The 22,136-nt window shown below is 34.1% G+C and overlaps 2 protein-coding genes and 1 pseudogene across 4 annotated transcripts; 2 read left to right on the forward strand and 1 right to left on the reverse strand.

Annotated features, from left to right (window-relative positions):
• The first annotated feature begins 348 nt into the window (after positions 1 to 348).
• On the forward strand, positions 349 to 4,574 carry LOC143581217 (BOI-related E3 ubiquitin-protein ligase 1-like). 2 transcript variants are annotated; one of them, XM_077064040.1, is made up of 5 exons: positions 349 to 424; positions 701 to 726; positions 1,858 to 1,980; positions 2,832 to 3,196; positions 3,835 to 4,574. In XM_077064040.1, exons 3-5 carry the CDS (start codon positions 1,884 to 1,886, stop codon positions 4,369 to 4,371), a joined length of 999 nt encoding a protein of 332 aa, XP_076920155.1. In that variant the 5' UTR covers positions 349 to 424; positions 701 to 726; positions 1,858 to 1,883; the 3' UTR covers positions 4,372 to 4,574. The 2 variants fall into 2 exon arrangements, with proteins under 2 accessions (XP_076920155.1, XP_076920156.1); XM_077064041.1 differs by lacking the exon at positions 349 to 424 and adding an exon at positions 559 to 573.
• A 3,373-nt stretch (positions 4,575 to 7,947) lies between these two features.
• Positions 7,948 to 15,375, forward strand: LOC143581221 (type 2 DNA topoisomerase 6 subunit B-like; annotated as a pseudogene). Its single transcript, XR_013143794.1, has 12 exons — positions 7,948 to 8,197; positions 8,284 to 8,395; positions 9,676 to 9,759; positions 9,990 to 10,016; positions 10,561 to 10,669; positions 10,750 to 10,825; positions 10,935 to 10,955; positions 11,345 to 11,538; positions 12,075 to 12,216; positions 12,593 to 12,783; positions 13,519 to 13,648; positions 14,969 to 15,375. The product of XR_013143794.1 is annotated as a type 2 DNA topoisomerase 6 subunit B-like (transcript).
• A 711-nt stretch (positions 15,376 to 16,086) lies between these two features.
• LOC143581218 (uncharacterized) lies at positions 16,087 to 19,559 on the reverse strand. Its single transcript, XM_077064043.1, has 5 exons — positions 19,359 to 19,559; positions 18,676 to 18,819; positions 18,473 to 18,595; positions 17,650 to 17,793; positions 16,087 to 16,749 (listed from the first exon to the last, which is right to left on the reverse strand). Exons 1-5 carry the CDS (start codon positions 19,515 to 19,517, stop codon positions 16,327 to 16,329), a joined length of 993 nt encoding a protein of 330 aa, XP_076920158.1. The 5' UTR covers positions 19,518 to 19,559; the 3' UTR covers positions 16,087 to 16,326.
• Positions 19,560 to 22,136: the final 2,577 nt, after the last annotated feature.

A 22,136-nucleotide genomic window follows, 5' to 3' on the forward strand; every position in this document is an offset into this window, starting at 1 on the left:
CAAAAGGGTTTAACACTCAAACCATAAGGACCATAAGAAAATAAAATAATAATACTCTACTCTTTATATTAAATTTTTAAAAACAACTAAAAATATATAATAATAATAATAATAATAATAATAATAATAATAATAATAATAAAAGTTCAAATTTCTTAACTTCCATCCGTTATTATCATCATCTTTAGACATGTTCAGCCGTTTGCGTAACCACCACCGCACCGTTCAATAATTTCTCCCCATCCATCACCTTTCCCTATGCCATACAAATACCAATATCACACCACTTCTCTCATCAATTCCTTTTATTATTATTCATTCATTATTATTATTTCCTCTCTCTCTCTCTATTCATCACTTTCTCCATCTAAAACTCTCATTTTTGTAACCTACACGCTTCTCTCAATTCACTCATCGTTTCAACGTACGGCATCTTCTCTCTAGATTCATCTTCGATTTACTGATTTCGTATTGTTAGTTTGTTACAATTGTTAGGTTTTTAAGTGATTTAAGTAACGATTTGTTGTTTTTTATGTGTGATTTTGCAGCATTTCTGTGACTTATTGTTTCAAGGTACGGCATCTTATCTGTGGATTAATCTTCGATTTACTGATTTCGTATTGTTAATTTTTTTTTATAATTATTAGGTTTTAAAGTGGTTTAAGTAACGATTTGTTGTTTTTTGCTTGTGATTTTGCAGGATCTCGTGAGGATTTGATATCTGAGGTATATTTTGTTAGTGAGATTGCTGTTAGTGATCACTAGTTAGGGATGAGCAAACCGAAATCGGTACAGATTTGGTACCGCCGGTACCGAACAGTACCAAGTTTTGACATTTCAGTTCTGGTACGGTACCGGTATTTCTCGAATTTTGCCTTCAATACTGGCATCGTACCTGTACCGAACCGACGGTACCAAGTTTTGAAATTTCAGTCCGGGTACGGTACCAGTATTTCCCGAATTTTGCCTTCAATACTGGCATCTTACCAGTGCCAAGATGTTGGGAAAAGCGGTACCGGCACTGTACTGGTACCGAACCGAACATTTTGGTACTGGTACCAAGATTTTGGGAAAATTGGTACCGATAACTGCTCATCCCTTAGTGATGGACATATTGAGTGATTGATTCGTTTTTCTTTTTTTTTGATATTTTGAGTTTTTGGTGGCGTTAGATTGTTGCGTTTTGTGTAATTTGGAACTGTATGGTTTTATGTAATGTGTGCTTTGTTATTTGTTTGCTTTTTTGATTGACTATGGATTTTGGTCAAATACAGGGTTTGGATTTACGGTTGTATGTTCTGCAATCTATGCAATCTTTGGTTATGTAGTTTTTGTATTCTTTAGTCGCTTTCCGGCATTGTTGGTTTCTGATTGGAAGTTTAGTTTTGATTGTTCGTGTCTATGAGGAGTTTGGGGATCTGGTCAGTAATTACACAATACTGCATATTAAGGCTTTTCGATTATTACTTGAATAAAGTGCATACACTTGATGTATGCTGTTTTTTTCGAGTGGTTATCGTAACAGCTTAAGCGGTAGTTTTGTGTTCCTACTGATTAGATCCCCTAACTCTTCATAGAACGTGGACAATGAAACTATCTTTTCTGTCGGAAATCAACGATACTGAAAAATGACTATTGTGTATGGAAACTGCATGAGTGTAGACTGCGGATGGAAAATTAAAAGCCGAATCCTATATTTGATCAGAAACCAAAATCTCAACAACAAACAGAATTAAAGCACATATATCGCCAGGGGTTTTATATTTGTTTTCAAATTTGCATCAATTCAGTTTCTCAATATCTTCGTGAAACTTTAAACCGCTTATTGATTTCAACAATGGTTTAATGTATATGCAGGTTGTTTGTGTATTGTTTAGTGAAAGATGTTTGGAGGAAGCAACACCAATTCTTTAGTCCCCGTCTTCCTTGATGAGAATCTTTTAAATTATCCTTCGAACCAGTTGCAACTATTTGGTAATGGTGAGTTTCTATTATCGATTGATTAAATTTGCTTTATTGGATTGCAAGTTGATTTGCATTGTTCGGGATTTTGTCAGATTAGTCGTTAACTTGGTGGAATTTTTTTCCCTAAGAACGCATTCTAAACATGAAATATCATATGTTGTTATATTTGCACAGATTGTGTATAAAATTAGTTCTAAAACACATGATTATGGTAGGGTTTTACGCTTGTAGATGTTATATCTAATTTCTTGCTTAAATTGTGTATGCTGTTTGCTTTTTTGAAAAATGAAATGCACATTATATTGTGTGTTTATATTATTGTAGATAAAGTTAGATTGAGAAGATGTGTTTGCTATTTTTTTTTATACTTCTGGTTGCTCTTATTTACATTTGCCTTTAACACATGGATTTTGCAACTAGATTTGAGAAGACGTGGTCTTTTTATGTTTTTATTACGGCCATTATGTGTTAATAACATACAATCATCAGTTCTTCTCAATCAGATTTTATACTTCACGTGTTAAAGTCAGGTGACAACAAGAGTAATCAATATGATAACGATCACATATTCCTAAACTAACTTTATTTTTCTAAATCTTTAAACCGTTTCACGATCATGTGTTTTGAAATTTATTTTATTATATAAGGCGCCATGTTTAGAATACTACGTGAGGCAAGAAACAATCAGCCAACAACTAACCGGACAGAAAGTCTTGGGCTAGTTATTTAAGCTTAATTTCGTAAGAAAGTTCTTGTTTCGGACTAGATCGTAACCTAACTTCACATGTAATAGACCGGGCCATTATATGAACTCTATTCATACCATGGTCTTCTGATATTTGATTTTGGTTTTAACATTGCTATAGGAGTACCTGCCACCCATAATGTGGACCCAGTAAATTATTCTGGTAAAGACCATAATACCCCTGCATTCCTGTCTCATAAACGCTCAAGGGAAGTTGAAGCTAACTTAATGCAGAAGAGGCTTCAAATATCATTGAACCAGAATTTTTACAATGAAGAATCTGATCGGCCATCAACCATTCCAAACCCGCATCATGTATCTACTGGTCTAAAATTGTCATACGATGACAAGGAACGCAACTCATCGATTACATCAGCAAGTGGACGCATGCCGACAGCACCGTCGGTTATGTCTTCTTTTGGTGATAGTGTCACAATTGAGCTTGATCGACAGAACGAGGAACTTGAAAGATACATCATGCTTCAGGTATTAATTTGATTTCTCTTGTTTTTTTAATAGTCTTTTTTTTATTATATCCTTTTCGACATGAAAGTTACTAAAACACTTCAAGAAAATGCATCTGTTCATATATAATTATAATTATTATAGTTATATAGGGGTGATGGGGCGTGCTTAATACAAACCAATTTAAAATAAAAACTGCTATTAAACCACTCGTTAATTGGAGAGAAGTAGCACTTGTTAAATAAAAAACCGCTTATGTTTCACATTTAAAACAATAAGTACACTGTGTATTGAATGTACCTCTTGCCATATATACTAAAAAAATATTATTATACTTGGTTTTATGATATAATTATATATTTAATATTATGCACTATGCAATTATTTATTTCTTGTAGTAAATACTTGTTATTATATTTATATTATTATGCTTGTTATTAAAGCGTGACATATGAAACTTGGGCTCGAGCTCGTTTACTGAATATATGCCAGTTTAGGCTTGGGCTTGGGGTTGTTTTAAGCTTGACTTGGTTTGGGCTATTAACCATCAGATCTAAAGTAGTTTACGAGCTGCTTGGATCGTTTATAACCTAGCATCAATCGGTCTAAAAAATAATTTTAAACTCCTATTATAACTTATTTATACTGAATCTTAACAGGGAGACATTATGCTGAAAGGAGTAAAGGACATAAGACAACGACACATGTCTTCGTTTATGGCTTCTATTGGTAAAAGCATAGACAAGAGGATGCGCGAAAAAGATCTTGAAATCGAAATAATAAACCGTAAAAACAAGGAACTTGTGGAAAGAATAAAACAAGTGGCAAACGACGCCCAAAACTGGCACTACAGAGCAAAATACAACGAGTCAGTAGTCAACATGTTGAAGTCAAACCTGCAACAGACACTAGCACAAGGAGTTGACCAAGTCAAAGAAGGGTTCGGTGATACTGATTTAGAAAATGACGCTGTTTCGTCTGTTGACCCTAACAATTACCTTGGATTGACTAACGGCGGGGCCCAGAAGGAGCATGATAATAACATGATATGCAAATCGTGCTGTGTGAATGAGGTGTCGATTCTGGTGATGCCGTGTAGGCATTTGAGTCTGTGTAAAGATTGTGATAGGGGTATGAGTGTTTGTCCTGTGTGCCAATGTGTGAAAAGCATTGGCGTTGAGGTGTACATGTCGTAAAGTGTCGGCGTCATGGTTGTGGTGTCCCTCAAAGCTTAACTTGTGAAGTACATTGTTGTTACCCGTATATTTTTAAAATCGTCTTGAGGGGATTGTAATTTATGCATCCGTGCATCAATGTGCATTTGTAGTGAAAAACCAGCATGATCCGAATTTGAAAACCAAAACTTGGGGATAGATTTGGTGAGTTGGTTTAATATATCCATTATCGATCCAGCCTATTTTAGGTCTACCGGTCTTGCTTTCTTATGGAAACTTTTTATATCCCTTAGAGCATTCTCAGCCTTTAGGTGGTGTTAGGAACTAGGATAGAATTTTTAGAACATGTTTGTATATGAAGTAAAAGTTGCATAGGAACAACTATTTTTTAATTAATTTTTTTATATGTATAAGTTTTTTGTATATTTATTTTCAATTATAATTTTGTGAATAAAATAATGCATGTTATTTAGTTATTTTTGGTGACATATATATTAATCAATAATTATAAAATATATATTTATATGATGTATATATGTGTGAACCCTCGGGTGGGCAAAAGTGAAATTGCACCAATTTTGACGTTATTTTACTAATCTCGTGAAAATAACGTTAAAAGTGACGGACGGTTAATCAGGCATCATGTAGTGGCGTTGATAGCCGAAAGACAAGGGTACATGCACCGATCAGCCGGTGTCCCGATGATTGAGTGCTATGTGCCTTATGTCCAAGGCTTGATGCAAAACTACTATCGAGCCGGGGGTCTCACCGGAAGCAGCCTCTCTATCCTTATGGGGTAGAGGTAAGGCTGTCTACATCTTACCCTCCTCAGACCCTACTATAGCTTTGCTATTGGTGGGATATACTGAGTACGATGATGATGATGATGATGATGATGATATTTATATTATAAAAACTACAGGCTCTTGTAGACTCGACAGCTGGCTCGAGCTCGATAAGTGAAGATCGGGCTCGGGCTCGGGCTCGTTTATTACGAGCTTACTTTTAGGCTCAGACTTGATTAAACTCGGTTCGATCGAGTTTTTTCACGAGCTGATCTCGAGTAGCTTGCGAGCAGCTTGGCTCGTTTGCACTCCTAGTTGATTCGATTGCCAATGCACAAAACTTGTCTCTATTAGCTTATCTCTTCCGCACTCCTAGTTGATTCGATTGCCAATCACGGAGTTTCAATATACTTTTTTGAGTCAAGTGTCATTTTGGTAAATGTGGTTTATTCAATTACGCAACTTTAGTACCATTTTTGAATTTATTGCAAATGGCTACCTCACATTTCTAAATCTTAATCTTGCAGGTTTAGTACTTTTTTCTAACACTGTTTATTTTTGTCCGTTAAATCGGGGGTAGTATAATAACTTTGTTATTTTCTTTATTTTATCCTTTTTCTAAACAAAATCCACCCTTTTATACTTTCCTAACCAAGAAAACCTTACCCACCCCTGGTCATCGATGTAATGTCAAACAATCAACATCATCTTCATCTTTTATCTCCCCTAATCCTAAACTATCACAGTATCACACCTGTTTCTATAAATCTGAAATGAAAGTCTGAAATTTAACCATATGAGCCACCACACAACTCCGTTAATCAACGGAAATCAAGCAAGAATCAGTTGAAATTGATGAAAACGAGACGAAAGCCTATTTGACAAAGGGTGTACGATTTCACGGTAGCCGGAACCATCAAAAGTCACCTGCAATCTAGGATAAAATAAAGAAAATAACAAAGTTATCATACCACCCCCGATTTAACGGACAAAAATAAACAGTGTTAGAAAAAAGTACTAAACCTGCAAGATAAGATTCAGAAATGTGAGGTAGCCATTTGCAATAAATTCAAAAATGGTACTAAAGTTGCGTAATTGAACAAACCACATGTACCAAAATGGCACTTAACTCTACTTTTTTTAACGGTCAACGAATCTTTCAAATTGGCTACTGGCTAATTCACTACTATTTCGATCCTGGAAAACCCCTCACCTAAGGCCAGTACTCGTGAACACTCATCCGGAGGCACGACAGTAAGGTGAGATAAAACTCGTTTAGTTCAAAGATCCAACTAGTGAAAGCCACTTACTCATCCGCTCTTCGATAATCACCATGGTGCCTTTAAAATTAACTGCTGTGGACAAGAATCGAATCCGAGTCAAATGAAACTTTCAATATACTTGACGGCGAAAAATCTAATGAGAACTGATGCTTCATATAAAACCCAAATATTCTTTTTTTACGTAATTAAGTTTGTGGCAATTAGTTAATCTCATTTATTTTGTGAAATGAGTTTTTTTTTCATTATATGTAGATTAGTTTTTATCAAATCCATTATATGTTGATTATAAGAAAATGGGAAGTCCCTTGAACTTATGTGCGACTTTACTTGCATTTTGCATTTTACGTTGTTAATGCTGACTTTAATTGAATAAAATGTTGTCAATCCCGGCTCTATTAAAATTGTTATTGTCAAATAAATGTATGTGCTTATATTATTAGTCTTTACATAGACTCGATATTGAAAATGAATTATTAATCGTTGCCGGACTTGATATACCAACAACCTACATTTGATAATTAAAAAAGTAAAGTTTTTATTTAGTTATTTCGAATAACAATTAAAACGACTTTAAACTATAGAAGAAGCAACAAACTTTTGACTAGGGGTGTGTAGAAAACCTAATTAGTTGACCCATAATCAAATTAATCGATGAAACTGAACTGATACAACTAAACCGTACCGATAACAATAACTCGGTTTAATGATTTTCAAAAAACCGACAATAGTGAGTCGGTAACGGTCAACAAGGTTTCCAACTCCGCCAAAACCGAACCAAACCTGTTATATGTACTTTTTAATATTATAAATTAAATGTATATTTTTAATGCTATGTGAGTATGTGATATGTTAATATATACAAAAGTGTATAACAATTTATTATGCGGAATACAAATTTCAAGCCCAAGTTTTCAGGCCCAAATAATGATAGTTTATGCCGTTTTGAGTTATTTTTAGTTAGGACCAAGTTCATTGTTAATCAACCCATAACTGACCCGCTATAACATTTAAAATCGATTAACTGAAACCGACATAACGCATTGATTACAGTTATGGTTATCCCTAACCGACATCCCTTCTATAGTTTTGGGGCAAAACCGTCGTATGCACATGCTAGGGGTGTAAACGCCCCAAGCTCAACCTGAGCTCGAACATGCTAAAGCTCGGCTTGTTTTTGACGTATGAGGGATCGGGCTTGAACTCGACTTGTTTCGAGCTCTTTTCCAAACTTGAGCTCGGCTTGTGAGTTGCTTTTTCTAACTCAGGCTCGGTTTGGGCTCAACTCATTTACTATTTATTATACACCATTTTTTTTACATAATTTGAGAAAAAGCTTAAACACGCCTAAGCTCTGCTCTAGCTTGTTTAGTACCTTAAACGAGCCAAAGCTTAGTTCGAGCTCAGTTGTGAACTGTTAACTCAATACATAAGTGTCCTAAAATCGTAAAACTTAAAAATACACAAGGCTCGGTCGACAAGCCTAAACGAGCTTCCTGTACAAGGCTCGAGGACTAAACGAGCTTTATTCATCGAGAAATCACGTTTCGTTTTAAGCATTTTACTAATCCAAACTCGAGTAAAACACGAACAACTCGTCTCGTTTGCACCCCTCGCACAAAAGCCCCTAAAACATCCACAAAATTACAATCATTTGCGCGGGAACTAATTATACTATTTCACATACTATATAATTTCTTCATTAACCGCTCACAGTTTCAACATTTCAATTCACAGCAAAAATCAATGGATGCTTCGTCTGTTACAAATCTCAGTAGACATGTAAGCTCAATCGATCTCAATTTCAGTATCTATTTGTTACGCAATGATATTAGTTTAATTTAATTTCAGTTAACAATTTGTTTCAGTTGATTTCATCGGCGATTCAACGGTGCCGTACGTCAGGTGAACTCTGCCGGTTAACCTTAAGCCTCAAACCGTCGGTTGAAGTCTCCGGTCCTCCGTTAGTTCGCGTATCAAGTAATTTGCTATCTCTGTGGATTTAATTCAACTTATTATATACTTTCAGTTTCAGTTTATAAGATATATGTGTAATAGATTAACCTATAGCTTCATTGAGTATGTATGATTATCATATGTACGATTTTGTGTATTTGACATCAAATTGTTCGGATCTGTATTCGTTTAGCTTCTCTGTGGATTTAATTTCGGTTTATTACATATATGTGTGATAGATTGACCTAGCGTTATTGAATTTGAATTTGCTAGATCAGTTAGTTAAGTGTATGAAGATCATGTGCGTGATTTTGTGTGTTTGATATCAAATTGTTCGGATCTGTATGCGTTTAACTTCTCTGTGGATTTAGTTTCGGTTTGTTAAATATCTGTGTGATAGATTGACCTAGCTTCATTGAATTTGTATGATTATCATATGTACGATTTTGTGTATTTGATAGTAAACTGTTCGGATCTGTATGCATTTGGCTTCCGTTTTAAATCGGTTATTAGTTCAATTGATCATATATATTGTTGTTACGCATTAAGGTGTTATTGAAATCGAAATTGGAATTGTTTTAATCTATATCCAATGTGAACCAATCGAAACCTTCTACGATGTGCTAAACCTAGGTTATGTGTTGTTTGCCATTTGATTTTTAGATTAGTTGCAAAATCATGATGTCAAAATAGCTATATCTGTGATTATATTGTTTCATATATCTTTTTTATTATAATTATGATATGTGAGGTAGGTTATCCATCAGTCAGTCTGAAATCGTTGGTCCTTTAGTTTGTATCTCAAGTAATTTGCTATCTCTGGATTTTATCTTAAATTTGATTAAGCTTGAACATCGATCTGTGTGATAGATTGACCTAGCATAATTGAATTTTCATTCATTAGATCAGTTACTTTGTATGCTTTGTATGATGATCATATGCACGATTTTGTGTCTTAGGCATCAATCAAATTGTTCACATCTGTAAATCGGTAATTAGTTCAATTGATCACACTGTTGTTTTTCCTGGAGATCTGAGTATTGTATGCTTTAAGGTGTGATTGAGATTGAAATTGTTTTAATCTATATGACTATTTCCATTGTGAATCGATCAATCAATGTAAGCCTTCTACAATGTGCTAAACCTAGGTTTTATGGTGTCTGCCATTTGATTTTAAGATTACTGGCTAAATATGAAGTCAAAATGGCTATTTGTGTGATTATACCTTTGCAAGTATGTTTTTAACAATAATCATGGTATGTGAGGTAGTTTGAAAAATATGTTTGGCTTCATGATATGACTAGTTTCTGACACGGGAGTTGGAAGCTGTGTGGAGGAGTTTCAGGATGTGAAGCGCTTAAGTGATTCAATATTGAACGAGTTACACGGTAAGAACTCCAACTGGCTACATACACGGTTTCTTATCTAAAAGAATATGAACTGGTAGGTTAACTAATTGAACTTATCTCACCTGTCGGTGTTAGCGCATTACACATTTACAATGCCATTTGTTTTTAATTTTATTTTACTGTAAGAGAGTTTCTAACTAGAACTTGAGATACTCTATATATCTATAATAAAATAAACAACTGACGAGCAACTTTGATATGATATGCAGATGGAGTCATATCCATTGCAACAACCAGTAAGTATTAATCTCGTTCACTTACAACGCTTGACTTTAGAATACATGTAACTTCCGTTTCTTGTTAGGCTTAGCTGTCTTTCAATAGTGTCAATAGTAGCGCATTGACACTTTTGGTTTCTTAGCTCCGGATGCCGTGGACCTTTTGAATAGGGTTCAGAAAGTTATGCATAGTAATGTATCGGCCCATAAGAACCGAAACTTTGTTTTTAGTAGGATTGGGTTTGCTATCCAAAAGGGGGTTGCGGCACAGCTTATTGCCCGCTTACCTGCCACTTCATTGTAAATCGTTTGGATGTTTCTATGATATTGCATAATTATTTATAGAAACATAGAATTGAAACCTAGATCTATTATATCTTTGTTCACAACTTGCCATTTATTCCATGTTTTTACTATTTTGTGTTTTCAAGATATAATGTTGTGTTTTCGAAGACTTGTGAGGCTTATTTATCCCCTGTCTTACAAATTGACAAACAGAACTATGTTATACTTTTATTTGTTTACTGTACTTACTAATTTTCTTATTATTTGGATACTTTAGGTGTTTCTGATAGTGAAATATTTCACTACAATATAGATCTTAAACAAAAGGACCACTCAAAACGACTAGCAAAATTGCCCCTAAGCTTCAAATCTGGTGCAACATTCAGGCATGCATATTATCTAAAAACTGTTAATACGTTGATTTCAAAACCGTCTAGACTTTAATTTCCTAATTTCTTTTTTTCAGTGGGACTGAAGTATCATTCTCAACTTTTCATAATGTCTATTATTTGCTGGAAGATATTAAATGCTTTTTCCAAAAGGTTAGGTGTTTCATTTTTATTTTTTTGTGGGATTTCTCAAAGAGACAGTGTTTCTGGGTTTATGGCCTGATCATAATATTGTTATTACTTTGTATGATTGGTTCTGCAGATGCTCATTATGAAGATTCCTGTAAGTATTATCTTAAACTCATTAGTATAGTATTAGAAACCTTTTTGCAATCAATCGATCAAACAATCATTGTTCGTTCTTGATTTGCAAAGATTTATATGACTTGTCATTTTTGATAATGTAAATACATAGTAGGCAATTAGACACATACCAAGTGTATATCCATATGACTATATATAATGAATGAGAACGAGACATGGAAAAATACTTAGTTTCATGGTATTATAGCTAATCTAATGAGCCTATCTACAATCCAAATACACACCCCTAATCGCCTACTGAATGTTTACATATTAATTTACAATATTTGTTGTTTGTCATATATATTGTTTCCTACAGACCCATCTAGTGAGACATTGTTGATCCTTTGTCTTCACATTTTTTTTCAGAAGGTTGGAATTGAACTAATTGTTGACAATGGTAAACTTACTGAGCATCAATGTGTGAATGCTATAGTGGCAAATGAGTGCAATGATTCACCATCAGAAGAAAACGATTTATGTTTCAAATCAGGCCTTGTGGATTATGCTCGCAAGCATGGGAATCAGAAAGACTGTATATGCTACTCTTGCTTTCCAACCAGGTAAGTTTTAAACAGACAAACTCTAGTGAATACTTTTGTTATTTAAACCACTTGATCACTGAATTAAGGAATTAAATGTGATGGGTCTGCAAAATCTAATTTGGGGGCTTCCGACCCGATAATACGTCCCGGCCCGACCCGAACGATGACCCGCTTGGAGAAAGATTTGGATTACTAATTATCTTGATAGTTTATCTATAAATAGAGGATAAGTTTATCGTTTAGGGGAGTTAATTTATATTTGATTAAGAGATTGTAAGCGTTTAAGCTTGCGGACCGAATCTTTCGATTTGAAAAGCCTATGAATAAACTATGAGTTTCTTGAGCCATTTGAGTAACAACGTGGATTCGGTATCATAATCTCAACTCGGATATTGGATATCTCATTTCCTGCTTTTCTATCCATTTTAGCAGAGGTACCAAAATTCCAAAAAATATGTTTGGTAATCAACACTTAGCAGTCTGTATATATATATGATTTGATTTTTGTACGACGGTTGAGTTTTTCTGACTTGTTGCATTCTTGATTTTGTTAGAGAACACCTGAAAACCGGAAGTGGGATGGTTTGCAAAAGTAAAAAGAATACCGAAACAACAATAGAAGCTGTGGTTATAGTTAGTGAGTTATCAGAGTTGATTGATCCATCTTGTTCCAGGGTGTGTGGTAGTAAAACAGAGGTTAGTCCTCCTCCTCGCTCTTTCTCGAATAATCCAATGGTTTTACAAAAAAATATGGCAAGAAGAGTGGGCTGGGTAATGGGTCAAGACGAATTTGGGTTGAAACGGGTCATTTTTTGCTAGGGTCAAGACATAGCAGCACAGACTGGGACACTGGGTTGACCTGCAAACATTTTTGTCCATCTAAAATGATATTTTTAATCATTAGTGCATTAATTATGATTACTAAAACAATATTGACCCGTCCACAAGTGCAAAGGTTGAAATGGCTCTAATTGAACATAAGATTTTTCCTCGACTAAATAGTCGAGATTTGTTCATATTTTATTTTTCTTGCTGTTTTTCAAGAAGTTTATAGTGACCACATGCATTTCAGGTAATATACTTCAGTGACTTCTTACCTGGCATGATTTCTCAACCATTACTAAAAGCGTTGAACGGCATCAAATGGAAAAAATATGGGCTTAGCATTAAATCCATACCAGAAGAAGATGGCTGCGCATTTATTGAATGGGAGGATTTGCCACCAGGTTCTCATATTGACATTGCCATTCACTGTCACCACAACAAATATCCTTCATTTCTTTCCATATAATTATTTGTTAGTAATATTTATTTTTTCTTGATAGCACTGGAAAATGGGTCAAAGCAGTAGTTTTTCATACGTGTCGGGTTGATCTTGAAACGATTTTGTGCTAAAATTTCAAGTTTTTTTCAAATAAGTAGTAAGATATGATTACATAAATCATATTATATGAAAAATTAAATTTTCTTCAGTAAAATGATTTCAGCACAGCCCATTTCGACCCGTTTGACCCGCTTCCTTTAAAATGAATAAAACTATCCACTTATAATTTAAAAGAAATCAGACCAGTGGTAAATTTTTTACTTCATTTTATTATAATTTTATATTTAATCACAAAATTTATGAACCCTCATGTGAAAGGCACATGGTATACAGTGTATTACTAATTAAGAAGAAAGCAAGCCATACTGGTTAATTATTTTATTTTCTTTGATTATTATCATTATTATTTTGTTTTATAAAATTCATGCATAATGGGCGAAACACTGTCATGTGAGGGGCACATGGGGCTCATTGAACAAAGAAAACTAACACTGCAGCATGCTACAAACCGTTTTTGTATTAAACAAATCATAGGGTCAATATCTGTAATTTTGACCATTACATGGGGACGAAATGTAACTAATCCATTTGGCCCGTTAGAGATTATACCCACATATATATGTTGAGATAACCGGCACAAACGTTTATATGTTATATTTTTCCTTAATGTATACCAAGCTCAATCTGCCTCCATCAACTGAAAGTACTATCGATAAAAATCTTGCTAACAAAGCAGTGAAGCTTGCATTGAATGACCTCAAGGAGAAAAATAATGGAGTTCTTCTCAGTGCACATGCTGTTAAGGTAATACTTTTTGTTGCTTAATTCTAAATTACTAGCTACATTTATAAGAATATTAGAATAGTCTGCATATTTTATTAGAAACTACAATTTACAAAATGAAACTTTGAAAAGCAAATTGGATTTAATATAGGGAAATGTTAAGAATATTCCTAAGGGCTGTTATTATCAACTAATCAACTTTTTAAAAGAATCGCTAATTTTAAACATAATATCAATCGCTAGTAACTAGGGGTGAGCAATAACCGAATTGAACTAAACCGAAAACCGACGAAACTGAACCGAAACTAACGGTAGCCGAATTAACCAAGAAACGGTTATTGGTTATTTTTGTACCCTTGTTTAACCAAAATTAACCCAACCCAACAATTCATATTTTCATATATTTATAGTTTTTATACATCCATTTCATATTATACCACCATTCCATGTATTTATACAACCATTCTATGTATTTATTTATACATTCATTTCATGTATTTATGCATCATTTTCATGTATTTTTAAATAAAAATAGCCCAAATTTGATTAACCAAACCGAAAACCTGAAACCAAAAAATTAACCGAATAAACCGAAAATCGATTGGGTGAGGCTATTATTAACCGAACCAAGCAGTGCACATCCCTACTAGTAACCACCACCAGCCTCATCTCTTATTCAAACAATTCTGACATGAAAAATAAAGTGTCAGAAAATATAGGGGGTGTTTAGTGATTGTTAGCAGTAGTTTATTGGACAATATATTGTTTTATGTAACTGTCAGGAAAATTAGTTAACAATAGCCTTTGCTAAACCCTACAACACGGGATAAATAAAACAAATTTAAAGGCCACCCAAGTATTAATTTGGTATTTGTTTTGTAAACGAGTTGAACATGGTGACACGTTTATGACCCGAACCAGAATCAAAAGGTACATGATAAATACAATGAGGTGAAAATCATATTATTAGAGGGTAGACGATACATATTATAGCATAAGCACTCGCAAATGCAAAATATTTTGAAGGTACACCAAAAATATTAGTGCTAAGCATACAAAACATTAAAATAGTTAAGATTTCTTTAAAAGTGAAGCTGAATATAAATTTACATATTATTTTAAACTGTAAAAAAAATTGTAAATTTAAACTAGTTGGCGGGTTTACAACGAATTAGGTAGCGCAACTCAAACCCGACCCGACCTGTCTAATGACTAACTTGTTCGTGATATTACAAGTTATGTGTGCATATATAACATCATCATGGATCCACAATTATGTGTGTGACATAACTTTTTAACACAAGTGTTAACTTCCTGCTGCTAATGCGTCGGTTAATTTAGATTCGCAGTTATGCCCCGGACCTTGCAAAATCAATTGCAGGCCTCATCTCGACATCTAAGGACTCCACGTAAAAAAAAGAACGCGCTTCACTTCTTGGCCTAAGTTCCCATGACAAAAAATCTATCAAAGATATCATTAAACAGAAGATCATATCGGTTATAGATAGCAATGACAGAGAGCCTCAAACTAAGAGAAAGAAGGAAATTGGACATCTGCTTTTTAATGACGACAGCTCCGAAGAATCAGAGTTCTCGTGTGACGATTTCGATGATGACGAGGTCAGTTTTTCGTGTCGATCTATAAGAATTTTTAGTTGCTCATTTAGAATTTGTTTTGTGATATAAATCATGCCTTATGATTGATTACCTTACTATAAAAGACCATTTATCATTTTATGCTTTTATAACATGCCTGGTGTGGTTTAACACATTGGTTTGCAATAAATCAAAAGTGTTATATTTTCAAATTATTTTCTATTAACATGACAAATTTGTGATTGAAAAATGAAATGATTATTTATTTATCACCTAACAAGTAACAATATGATTAATATAAATATGTCATAAATGTTTGGTAAAGTTTTATTCTTCACAAAAAAAATGTCAATGGGCAAAAAATATAACTATTTTAATTGTTAACAGGTTAATTATACAAAATAAAATTATTTCATACTTTTAATATGTTCGGTTAAATCGCCTGTAAGTCGAAATCAAAGGTAAAAGGCTTGTCGAAATAAATCGAAACCATGACTCAATTGTTGAATTGCTAAATCCACAAAACAAAACCAAAGAACAATATGTCAAGAATGAGATTCTAGATAAAATCCTATGAAGGTTATATACAAGATATGAACGTTACGCTGAACAAAAAACATAGGGATGACAAACGTGAAACGGACTTGTGGTCGTATTAGAAGTTATCCACTTTTTAACTCATTTAGAGGTGCACAACTAAACTTGATCCAAAAACCAGTTTGGGTGAACCAGGATCCAATCCGATTATTTGAATTCAATTTGACAATATATACAAGAATCCGAATTTGAAGCCATTTTAAGAGAACAACTAGTTATACAATACACAAATACATATCTCTATATGTAAAGTTCACATGTCATTGTACATCGCAATCAAAGATCAATAATATAGATTCATGAATAATATGAAAATGTTTTTCAGTTCACATAATCAAACATTTACAACAAGACATATAACAACATTAGCATTATGTAGCATTAGCATTAGAGAACTCATATTATGTATAACATAATTCAGATAGTACAACTAACAAACAAAGGGTCATAACTCATAAGCGAAATGACTTACCGATAGTGGCTCAAAACCGAACTTTTCTTCCTCTTTACATATTTCTGCGTGATCTTCTTCGTCTCATCGCCCATCTTTCTTTAATATCAAGTGATTGAATTTCATTAGATGATATCTGAACACGATTCAGGTCTGTTGTAACAACATCAGTGGCCGAAACGCCTTTTATTCTCGAAGCTTCTTCAACTAGATCGTTTATGAGCATTTCTACAGTTCTTGAGGTGATTCCTCTAAGATACCATGAAATCGGTGGAGGGGGGACGATAGCGGGCTCCACCAGTTGCTGAAGTGTGACTTTTGACGCGATCCTACCGTTGCATTGAGTGCATTGCATGTATTCTGATATAGTTTTTGGCTTGAAAGGATGGCATAGCTTTTCATCAAGTAGTATCGGTTCTACTTTCCAACTACCTTCAAACCTTTTCATAAATCCCGGTGTAACTTGCTTAAATTTCATCTGCAAATCATGGAAATAATCAAGACCCAAACAACCCCTAAAACTAGATATTTTTTAAAATAAAAACTACTTATTTTGCCCTCAAATAGGCATATATATATACAAGGAAATTACTTCTAAACACTGAAACATGCTTATCTGTATCACAGCAATTTTAATCAAATGTTAATCTAGAGGTGCTCGAATGGGAAGTACAGGTAACGAATCATAACATATAGGTCGAGTTGGTTGACATAATTGGATTTAACCAACCAACTTCATCACAATACAGATCATTTTGACCTCTTTTGTTAGTGGTTTATTGACTTATTCACTAAGCATTTTTTTGCCTTGTTCAAAACTATATAAACAGGGTGGTTTTTTAACAAGAGATATAAAGTTTAGGGGCTTAAATCAATAAATCAAACTAAAAAACCGATTTTGTGAGTAGTTTTATCCTCTTAACCCTAGTCCTAATTAAGGCTGCAAACGAGTCGATCTTTTATTTCAACTTTAAGCTCAAGCTCAGAAATAGAAAATTAAACTCGAACTATAAAACAAGCCGAACTCAAGCTTGCAAGGACTCCGACGCTCGGTTCCTCTTATTTGATTTTCCGAGCCTTATATTCCACATACAAACATACATGCTCGAGACAAAATCAAGCATGCATACATATTTGAAATCTCAAGTTAAATTTGAGATCACATCTTGAAGTATCATTTGAGTTCTCGAGCCGATGTTGAGCTTAGCCTAATGTTCTAGAACCGCACTCGAGAGTCGAGACCTATTCAACTCAAGAGCTAGGCCTAAACTCTATGGTTAGTAGAACCCTTTTCTATTTTACCCGTTTAACACAAAACAGATGAAACATGACCCGAAATAAACAAACTTCTTAGAAGGAAAAAAATAGTGTTACTTACTGAGTAATCTTCTCTGTTCTGATCTACGAGTACATGAACAGAGATGGTTCCTGACCACCATAAAAACCTCCAAATCGCAGCTTGCTCCAGATCAACAATCTGTCTTGAACCTTCATCAAGCAAAACCTTTCTTGACAGTACGGCCTGACACAAAAATTAACGTTATGATTAGGGGTGCAAACAAGCCGAGCTACTCAAGATCGGCATGTGAAAAAGCTCGATCGAGCCAAGCTTAAACGAGCCCGAGCTCGAGCCTAAAAGAAAGCTCGTTTAATAAACGAGCCCGAGTCCGAGCTTCACTTATCTAGCTCGAGCCAGCTCGCGAGCCTAAACGAGCCTGTAATTTATATATTTTTTTATAAATATATATATTAATAGATACATATATATTTAATAATTATTAATTGATATATATAATTTTATGAAAAAAATAACTAATTTAATAATTATTAATTGATATATATAATATTATGAAAAAAATAACTAAATAACATATATTATTTTATATATAAAGTTATAATGAAAATAAATATAAAAATATAATTATAAATATATAAAAAATTAATTAATAAATATTAAACGAGTCGAGCCCGAGCTCTTAAAAAACTACGAAACGTGCCGAGCTCAAGCTTTATAAATAAAGATCAAAACAAGCTGAGCTCGAGCTCGAGCTCCGTATAAGTTAAACGAGCCGAGCTCGAGCCTAGTCGAGCTTGGGCTCGGCTCGTTTGCACCCCTAGAACTTATGATAATCAAAATCTTCTTCATCCGTTCATTGTTAGCGAACCAAAAGAAGCATATAAAACATGTTCTAATCACCTACCTGAATATTCTTGAAGACTCGTCTATTGTCAGGGTCAATTACAATGTTGAATATTGCATCTGGAGGCAATCCCACGTGTGTCTTCACATTTAGTTGGCATAAAGATCCTTTTGGTACAACCACCTGAAAATTATTTGGTGTAAAAAATAATATGATTACACTTTGGAAAGTAGAGTATTTCCACGTCATCAAACGTTACGTACCTCAATAGAAGTCGGTTGAGCATCATCCCACACTGGATTTTTCCTCCAAGCTTCCATTTGCTTCTCTAAACTGACTTTTAAATCCTTTAGTTTGAACGTATCCCTGTTTGATCCCTCGGTTTCTGTTGGTCTTTTGAACCTTGACTGCATTGTATGAAGATAGGATTAGGGGTGTAATTGTGTAAATGAGCCGAGTCGTTCGTGAGCTACTCGAGATCGCCTCGTTAAAAACTCAAAAACGAGCTTGAGCTTCACATATCGAGCTTAAGCCGGCTCCCAAGCCTAAACAAGCTTTATATTTTTTTATTTTTATTTAATATATTTGTCTAATAACTATTATTATGTATAAAGTTATGATAAAAACTATTAGGTAATATATATTGTTTTGTATATAAATATATATTTTATAAGTAAATTATAAAAAATATAAATAAAACCTTTAAAAAATTAATAGATAATAGACGAGCCTAGACCGTGCTTGAAAAACTACTCAGGAGCCGAGCTTGAGCTTTAGATATAAAGCTCTAAACGAGCCGAGCTTGAGCTTTAGAAATAGAGTTCTAGACAAGCCAAGCTCGGGCTTTAAAAATAGAGTTCTAAACGAGCCAAGCTTGGGTTCAGTTCGGCTTGCTTACACCTCTAAATAAGATGATCAAGTGGTTAAAGCAGAAATACTAACTGACCTTCAAATGCCTCTGAAATTTTCCTGGAACCTGTGACAAGAAGCCTCGAATTGCGGGAAGATTAATGCGTGGACGTCTGTTAATCTCTTGCATTTGGACATTTTTTCTTGAATTATTGCCTTCTTTTTCACCCATCGATTTGAAATCAGTTGTGAACATCGAGTTTCTTGATAGATTTCAACTGTTTTTATGATGAAAATTGCAAATATGTCGGTTAACAAGATACAACTCCAAAAATCCCTACATGCCATCATTGCCTATTTCTGGTCAATCATGGTTCTAGATAGGGTGCAAACAAGTTGGGCCGCTCGTGAGCTACTTGGGATCGGATCGATAAAAAGCTCGAAACGATCCAAGCCTTATTGTGCCGAGCCCGAGCCTCATAATATAAAGCTTGTTAAATTATCAAGCCCAGGCTCGATCCTTGTATGTGAAGAACTGAAAATCTTTCAGGCTCATCGAGCTTAATGAGCCTAATGTACGTTTTAAGTTTGAACTCTTTAGGAATTTTATGTATTAATTTCACACTGCAATACCGAGCTTAGACTTGTTAAAAATGTATATTGATATTTAATAAATAATAAACGTGTCGAGCCTAAGCCAAGCCAAGCTCGAGCTTTAGAAAAAAAAGCTCGAAACGCGCCAGACTCGAGCTCAATCTCTCGTAAGTAAAAAACGAGCCTCGTTTACACCCCTGGTTCTAGACTTCTAGCTCAACCACATCACTTGACTCTAATTTGATATTTCACCCAAATAACAAAACAATAATCAGAAATTAGGTTCTTGGGAGCAATAAACTCTGTATATAATAATCAAAACAAAACAAAATCACATACGGGTGACCGAAATTGAACCGATTCAACGTTAACCAACTAGATACAGCTTCCAAAAATCCCTGAATTCCCCCATAAGTCCATAACCAATGCCTAACCAATTTTGGCTACAACCAAAACACAACTCAACCAATTCAAATGTTATCTAATTTCACTCCAATTCAATAAACTAATTGCAAAACTGTTATATTAAACAATTAGCCCTAAATTACACATAATTAGAAAACAAACAAAACAAAGAAATTTATATATTACACTTACTGGTGAGTGAAACCGAATCCGTTGTAGATTCAATTTGACAGATTGAAGGAATTTGGGAGGATGAAGATATTAATAATAATATTATTATTATCCGAATTGATTGCTTAAATATTTAGATGTGAACATAACATTTTGTGTGACTGGTCGGTGTTGCAAAAGTGTCAGCGTGCCGAATGAGTTGGTTTAAGCATTCATTAGTTGCTTCCCACGTGTTACTTGTGTTCCTCGTATGCCCATATGTTTTGTTGACTAATGTAACAAGTCAAAGATTGCCAATGTCTTCCTATCTTCACTCGTGGTTGCAAACCGCAAACGAGCCAAGCCGTTTGCAAGCAAATTGGGAATGGATCGACAAAAAACTTGAAATAAGCCGAGCTTTTTCAAGCTCGAGTTGGTCCCTAAGCCTCGATTAAAGCTTGTTAACCTCGCAAAATGTACGCATTAGTTCACACTTCACAACGGAAGTTGAGCAGAGTTTTGGCTTGTTTGGTATTTTCAGTTCGATCGGTATCGTATTCGTTATATGCTTTCACTTGTTTTCGATATTGATGTTTTGTGGTATGATATAAGTACGATACTGATCTCATCACTAGTAGTAAGTGTAGAAAAGGAAATCATTTGTTAAATGAAGTTCCCATACCTGAGTGAGGTTTTCACATTTTTATTTAAAGAAATAAATATTAATAATTTTTTATTTGAAACTATTAATAGATCAATTTGTTGCTATACTTTTTATCTTCTTTATTTCTTTACATTTTATAAATTTTAGAGTTTACTCATTTTACAAGTAAATATCCTTATTTTCTTGAATATAAATATGCGTCAAATATTTGTATCATTATGTTATATAGGTTTTAAACATGCATTAAATTGCTATGTGACCCAGAAATATGTAAATGTGATGAATAAGATACAAATACGGTGTTATGGTAATCCTAATGTTGGAACGGAAGCATTCAAATGGCTTATGACACTTTAGTTAATCAAAGACCGATAAATTGAACCATAGGTTCTAAGAACAATGTTTTTTTATATAAACTTAATCAAAAACTGAATAATACATAACCTTCATCCCTAACTTATACTAAAATAAAGTGAGATAAACTTGGAAACAAGATAAACACAAAATATTAAAAGATAATAAAAATCAGAATTTAAATATGGAGATGCTCCTGCATCATACTCCTCGTCTTCGGAAAAAACTCGTACTCGAGTTTTGTCTTCGAACCCAAGCCACCTGGATCAAAAGGAACATCAACACGCTCCTTATTTATTAACACCACGACTCACCCAAATCCATTAACATGATACATAAATTTATGAAAAGTCATGTTATGTACGCATATATTAATCCAATGATACATAAATTTATGAAAAGTTATGTTATGTACGCATACATTAATCCAAAAACAACAATATTTGTTCCTCTAAACGTAATGTAGTTGCTCACCTACTAAAACACAACGGTTAACAACTTATGCATGACTATTTAACAAGCGATACACGACTATTAAACCACTAATTCACAACTTTAGCTATGGTATAGACGTCTAAATCACTAAGTTGGTTGTTCACGTGTCAAGTTGAGTCAGGGCGAACTTAAATCAAACTTTAAACTTAGTCATCTTGGCTCGGCTTGAATTTTAAACTGAGCTGAAATTTAAGCTCGAGATTGTTACAATTT

The sequence above is a fragment of the Bidens hawaiensis genome, unplaced genomic scaffold (genome assembly GCF_021521415.1).
Source record: "Bidens hawaiensis isolate Kalapana, Puna unplaced genomic scaffold, B.hawaiensis_p1.1 tig00030835_1, whole genome shotgun sequence".
In the NCBI taxonomy this organism is placed as follows: domain Eukaryota; kingdom Viridiplantae; phylum Streptophyta; class Magnoliopsida; order Asterales; family Asteraceae; genus Bidens; species Bidens hawaiensis.

What these genes read in the sequence shown, in the direction of transcription:
- LOC143581217 (XM_077064040.1), top strand. Translation starts at nt 1,884, where the DNA reads ATGTTTGGAGGAAGCAACACCAATTCTTTAGTCCCCGTCTTCCTTGAT. An exon ending in GTTGCAACTATTTGGTAATG is followed by an intron (nt 1,981 to 2,831) that starts GTGAGTTTCTAT and finishes ACATTGCTATAG; the next exon opens with GAGTACCTGCCACCCATAAT. An exon ending in AAAGATACATCATGCTTCAG is followed by an intron (nt 3,197 to 3,834) that starts GTATTAATTTGA and finishes GAATCTTAACAG; the next exon opens with GGAGACATTATGCTGAAAGG.
- LOC143581218 (XM_077064043.1), bottom strand. Translation starts at nt 19,517, where the DNA reads ATGTTCACAACTGATTTCAAATCGATGGGTGAAAAAGAAGGCAATAAT. An exon ending in AATTTCAGAGGCATTTGAAG is followed by an intron (nt 18,820 to 19,358) that starts GTCAGTTAGTAT and finishes CATACAATGCAG; the next exon opens with TCAAGGTTCAAAAGACCAAC. An exon ending in AGAACAGAGAAGATTACTCA is followed by an intron (nt 16,750 to 17,649) that starts GTAAGTAACACT and finishes CATGATTTGCAG; the next exon opens with ATGAAATTTAAGCAAGTTAC.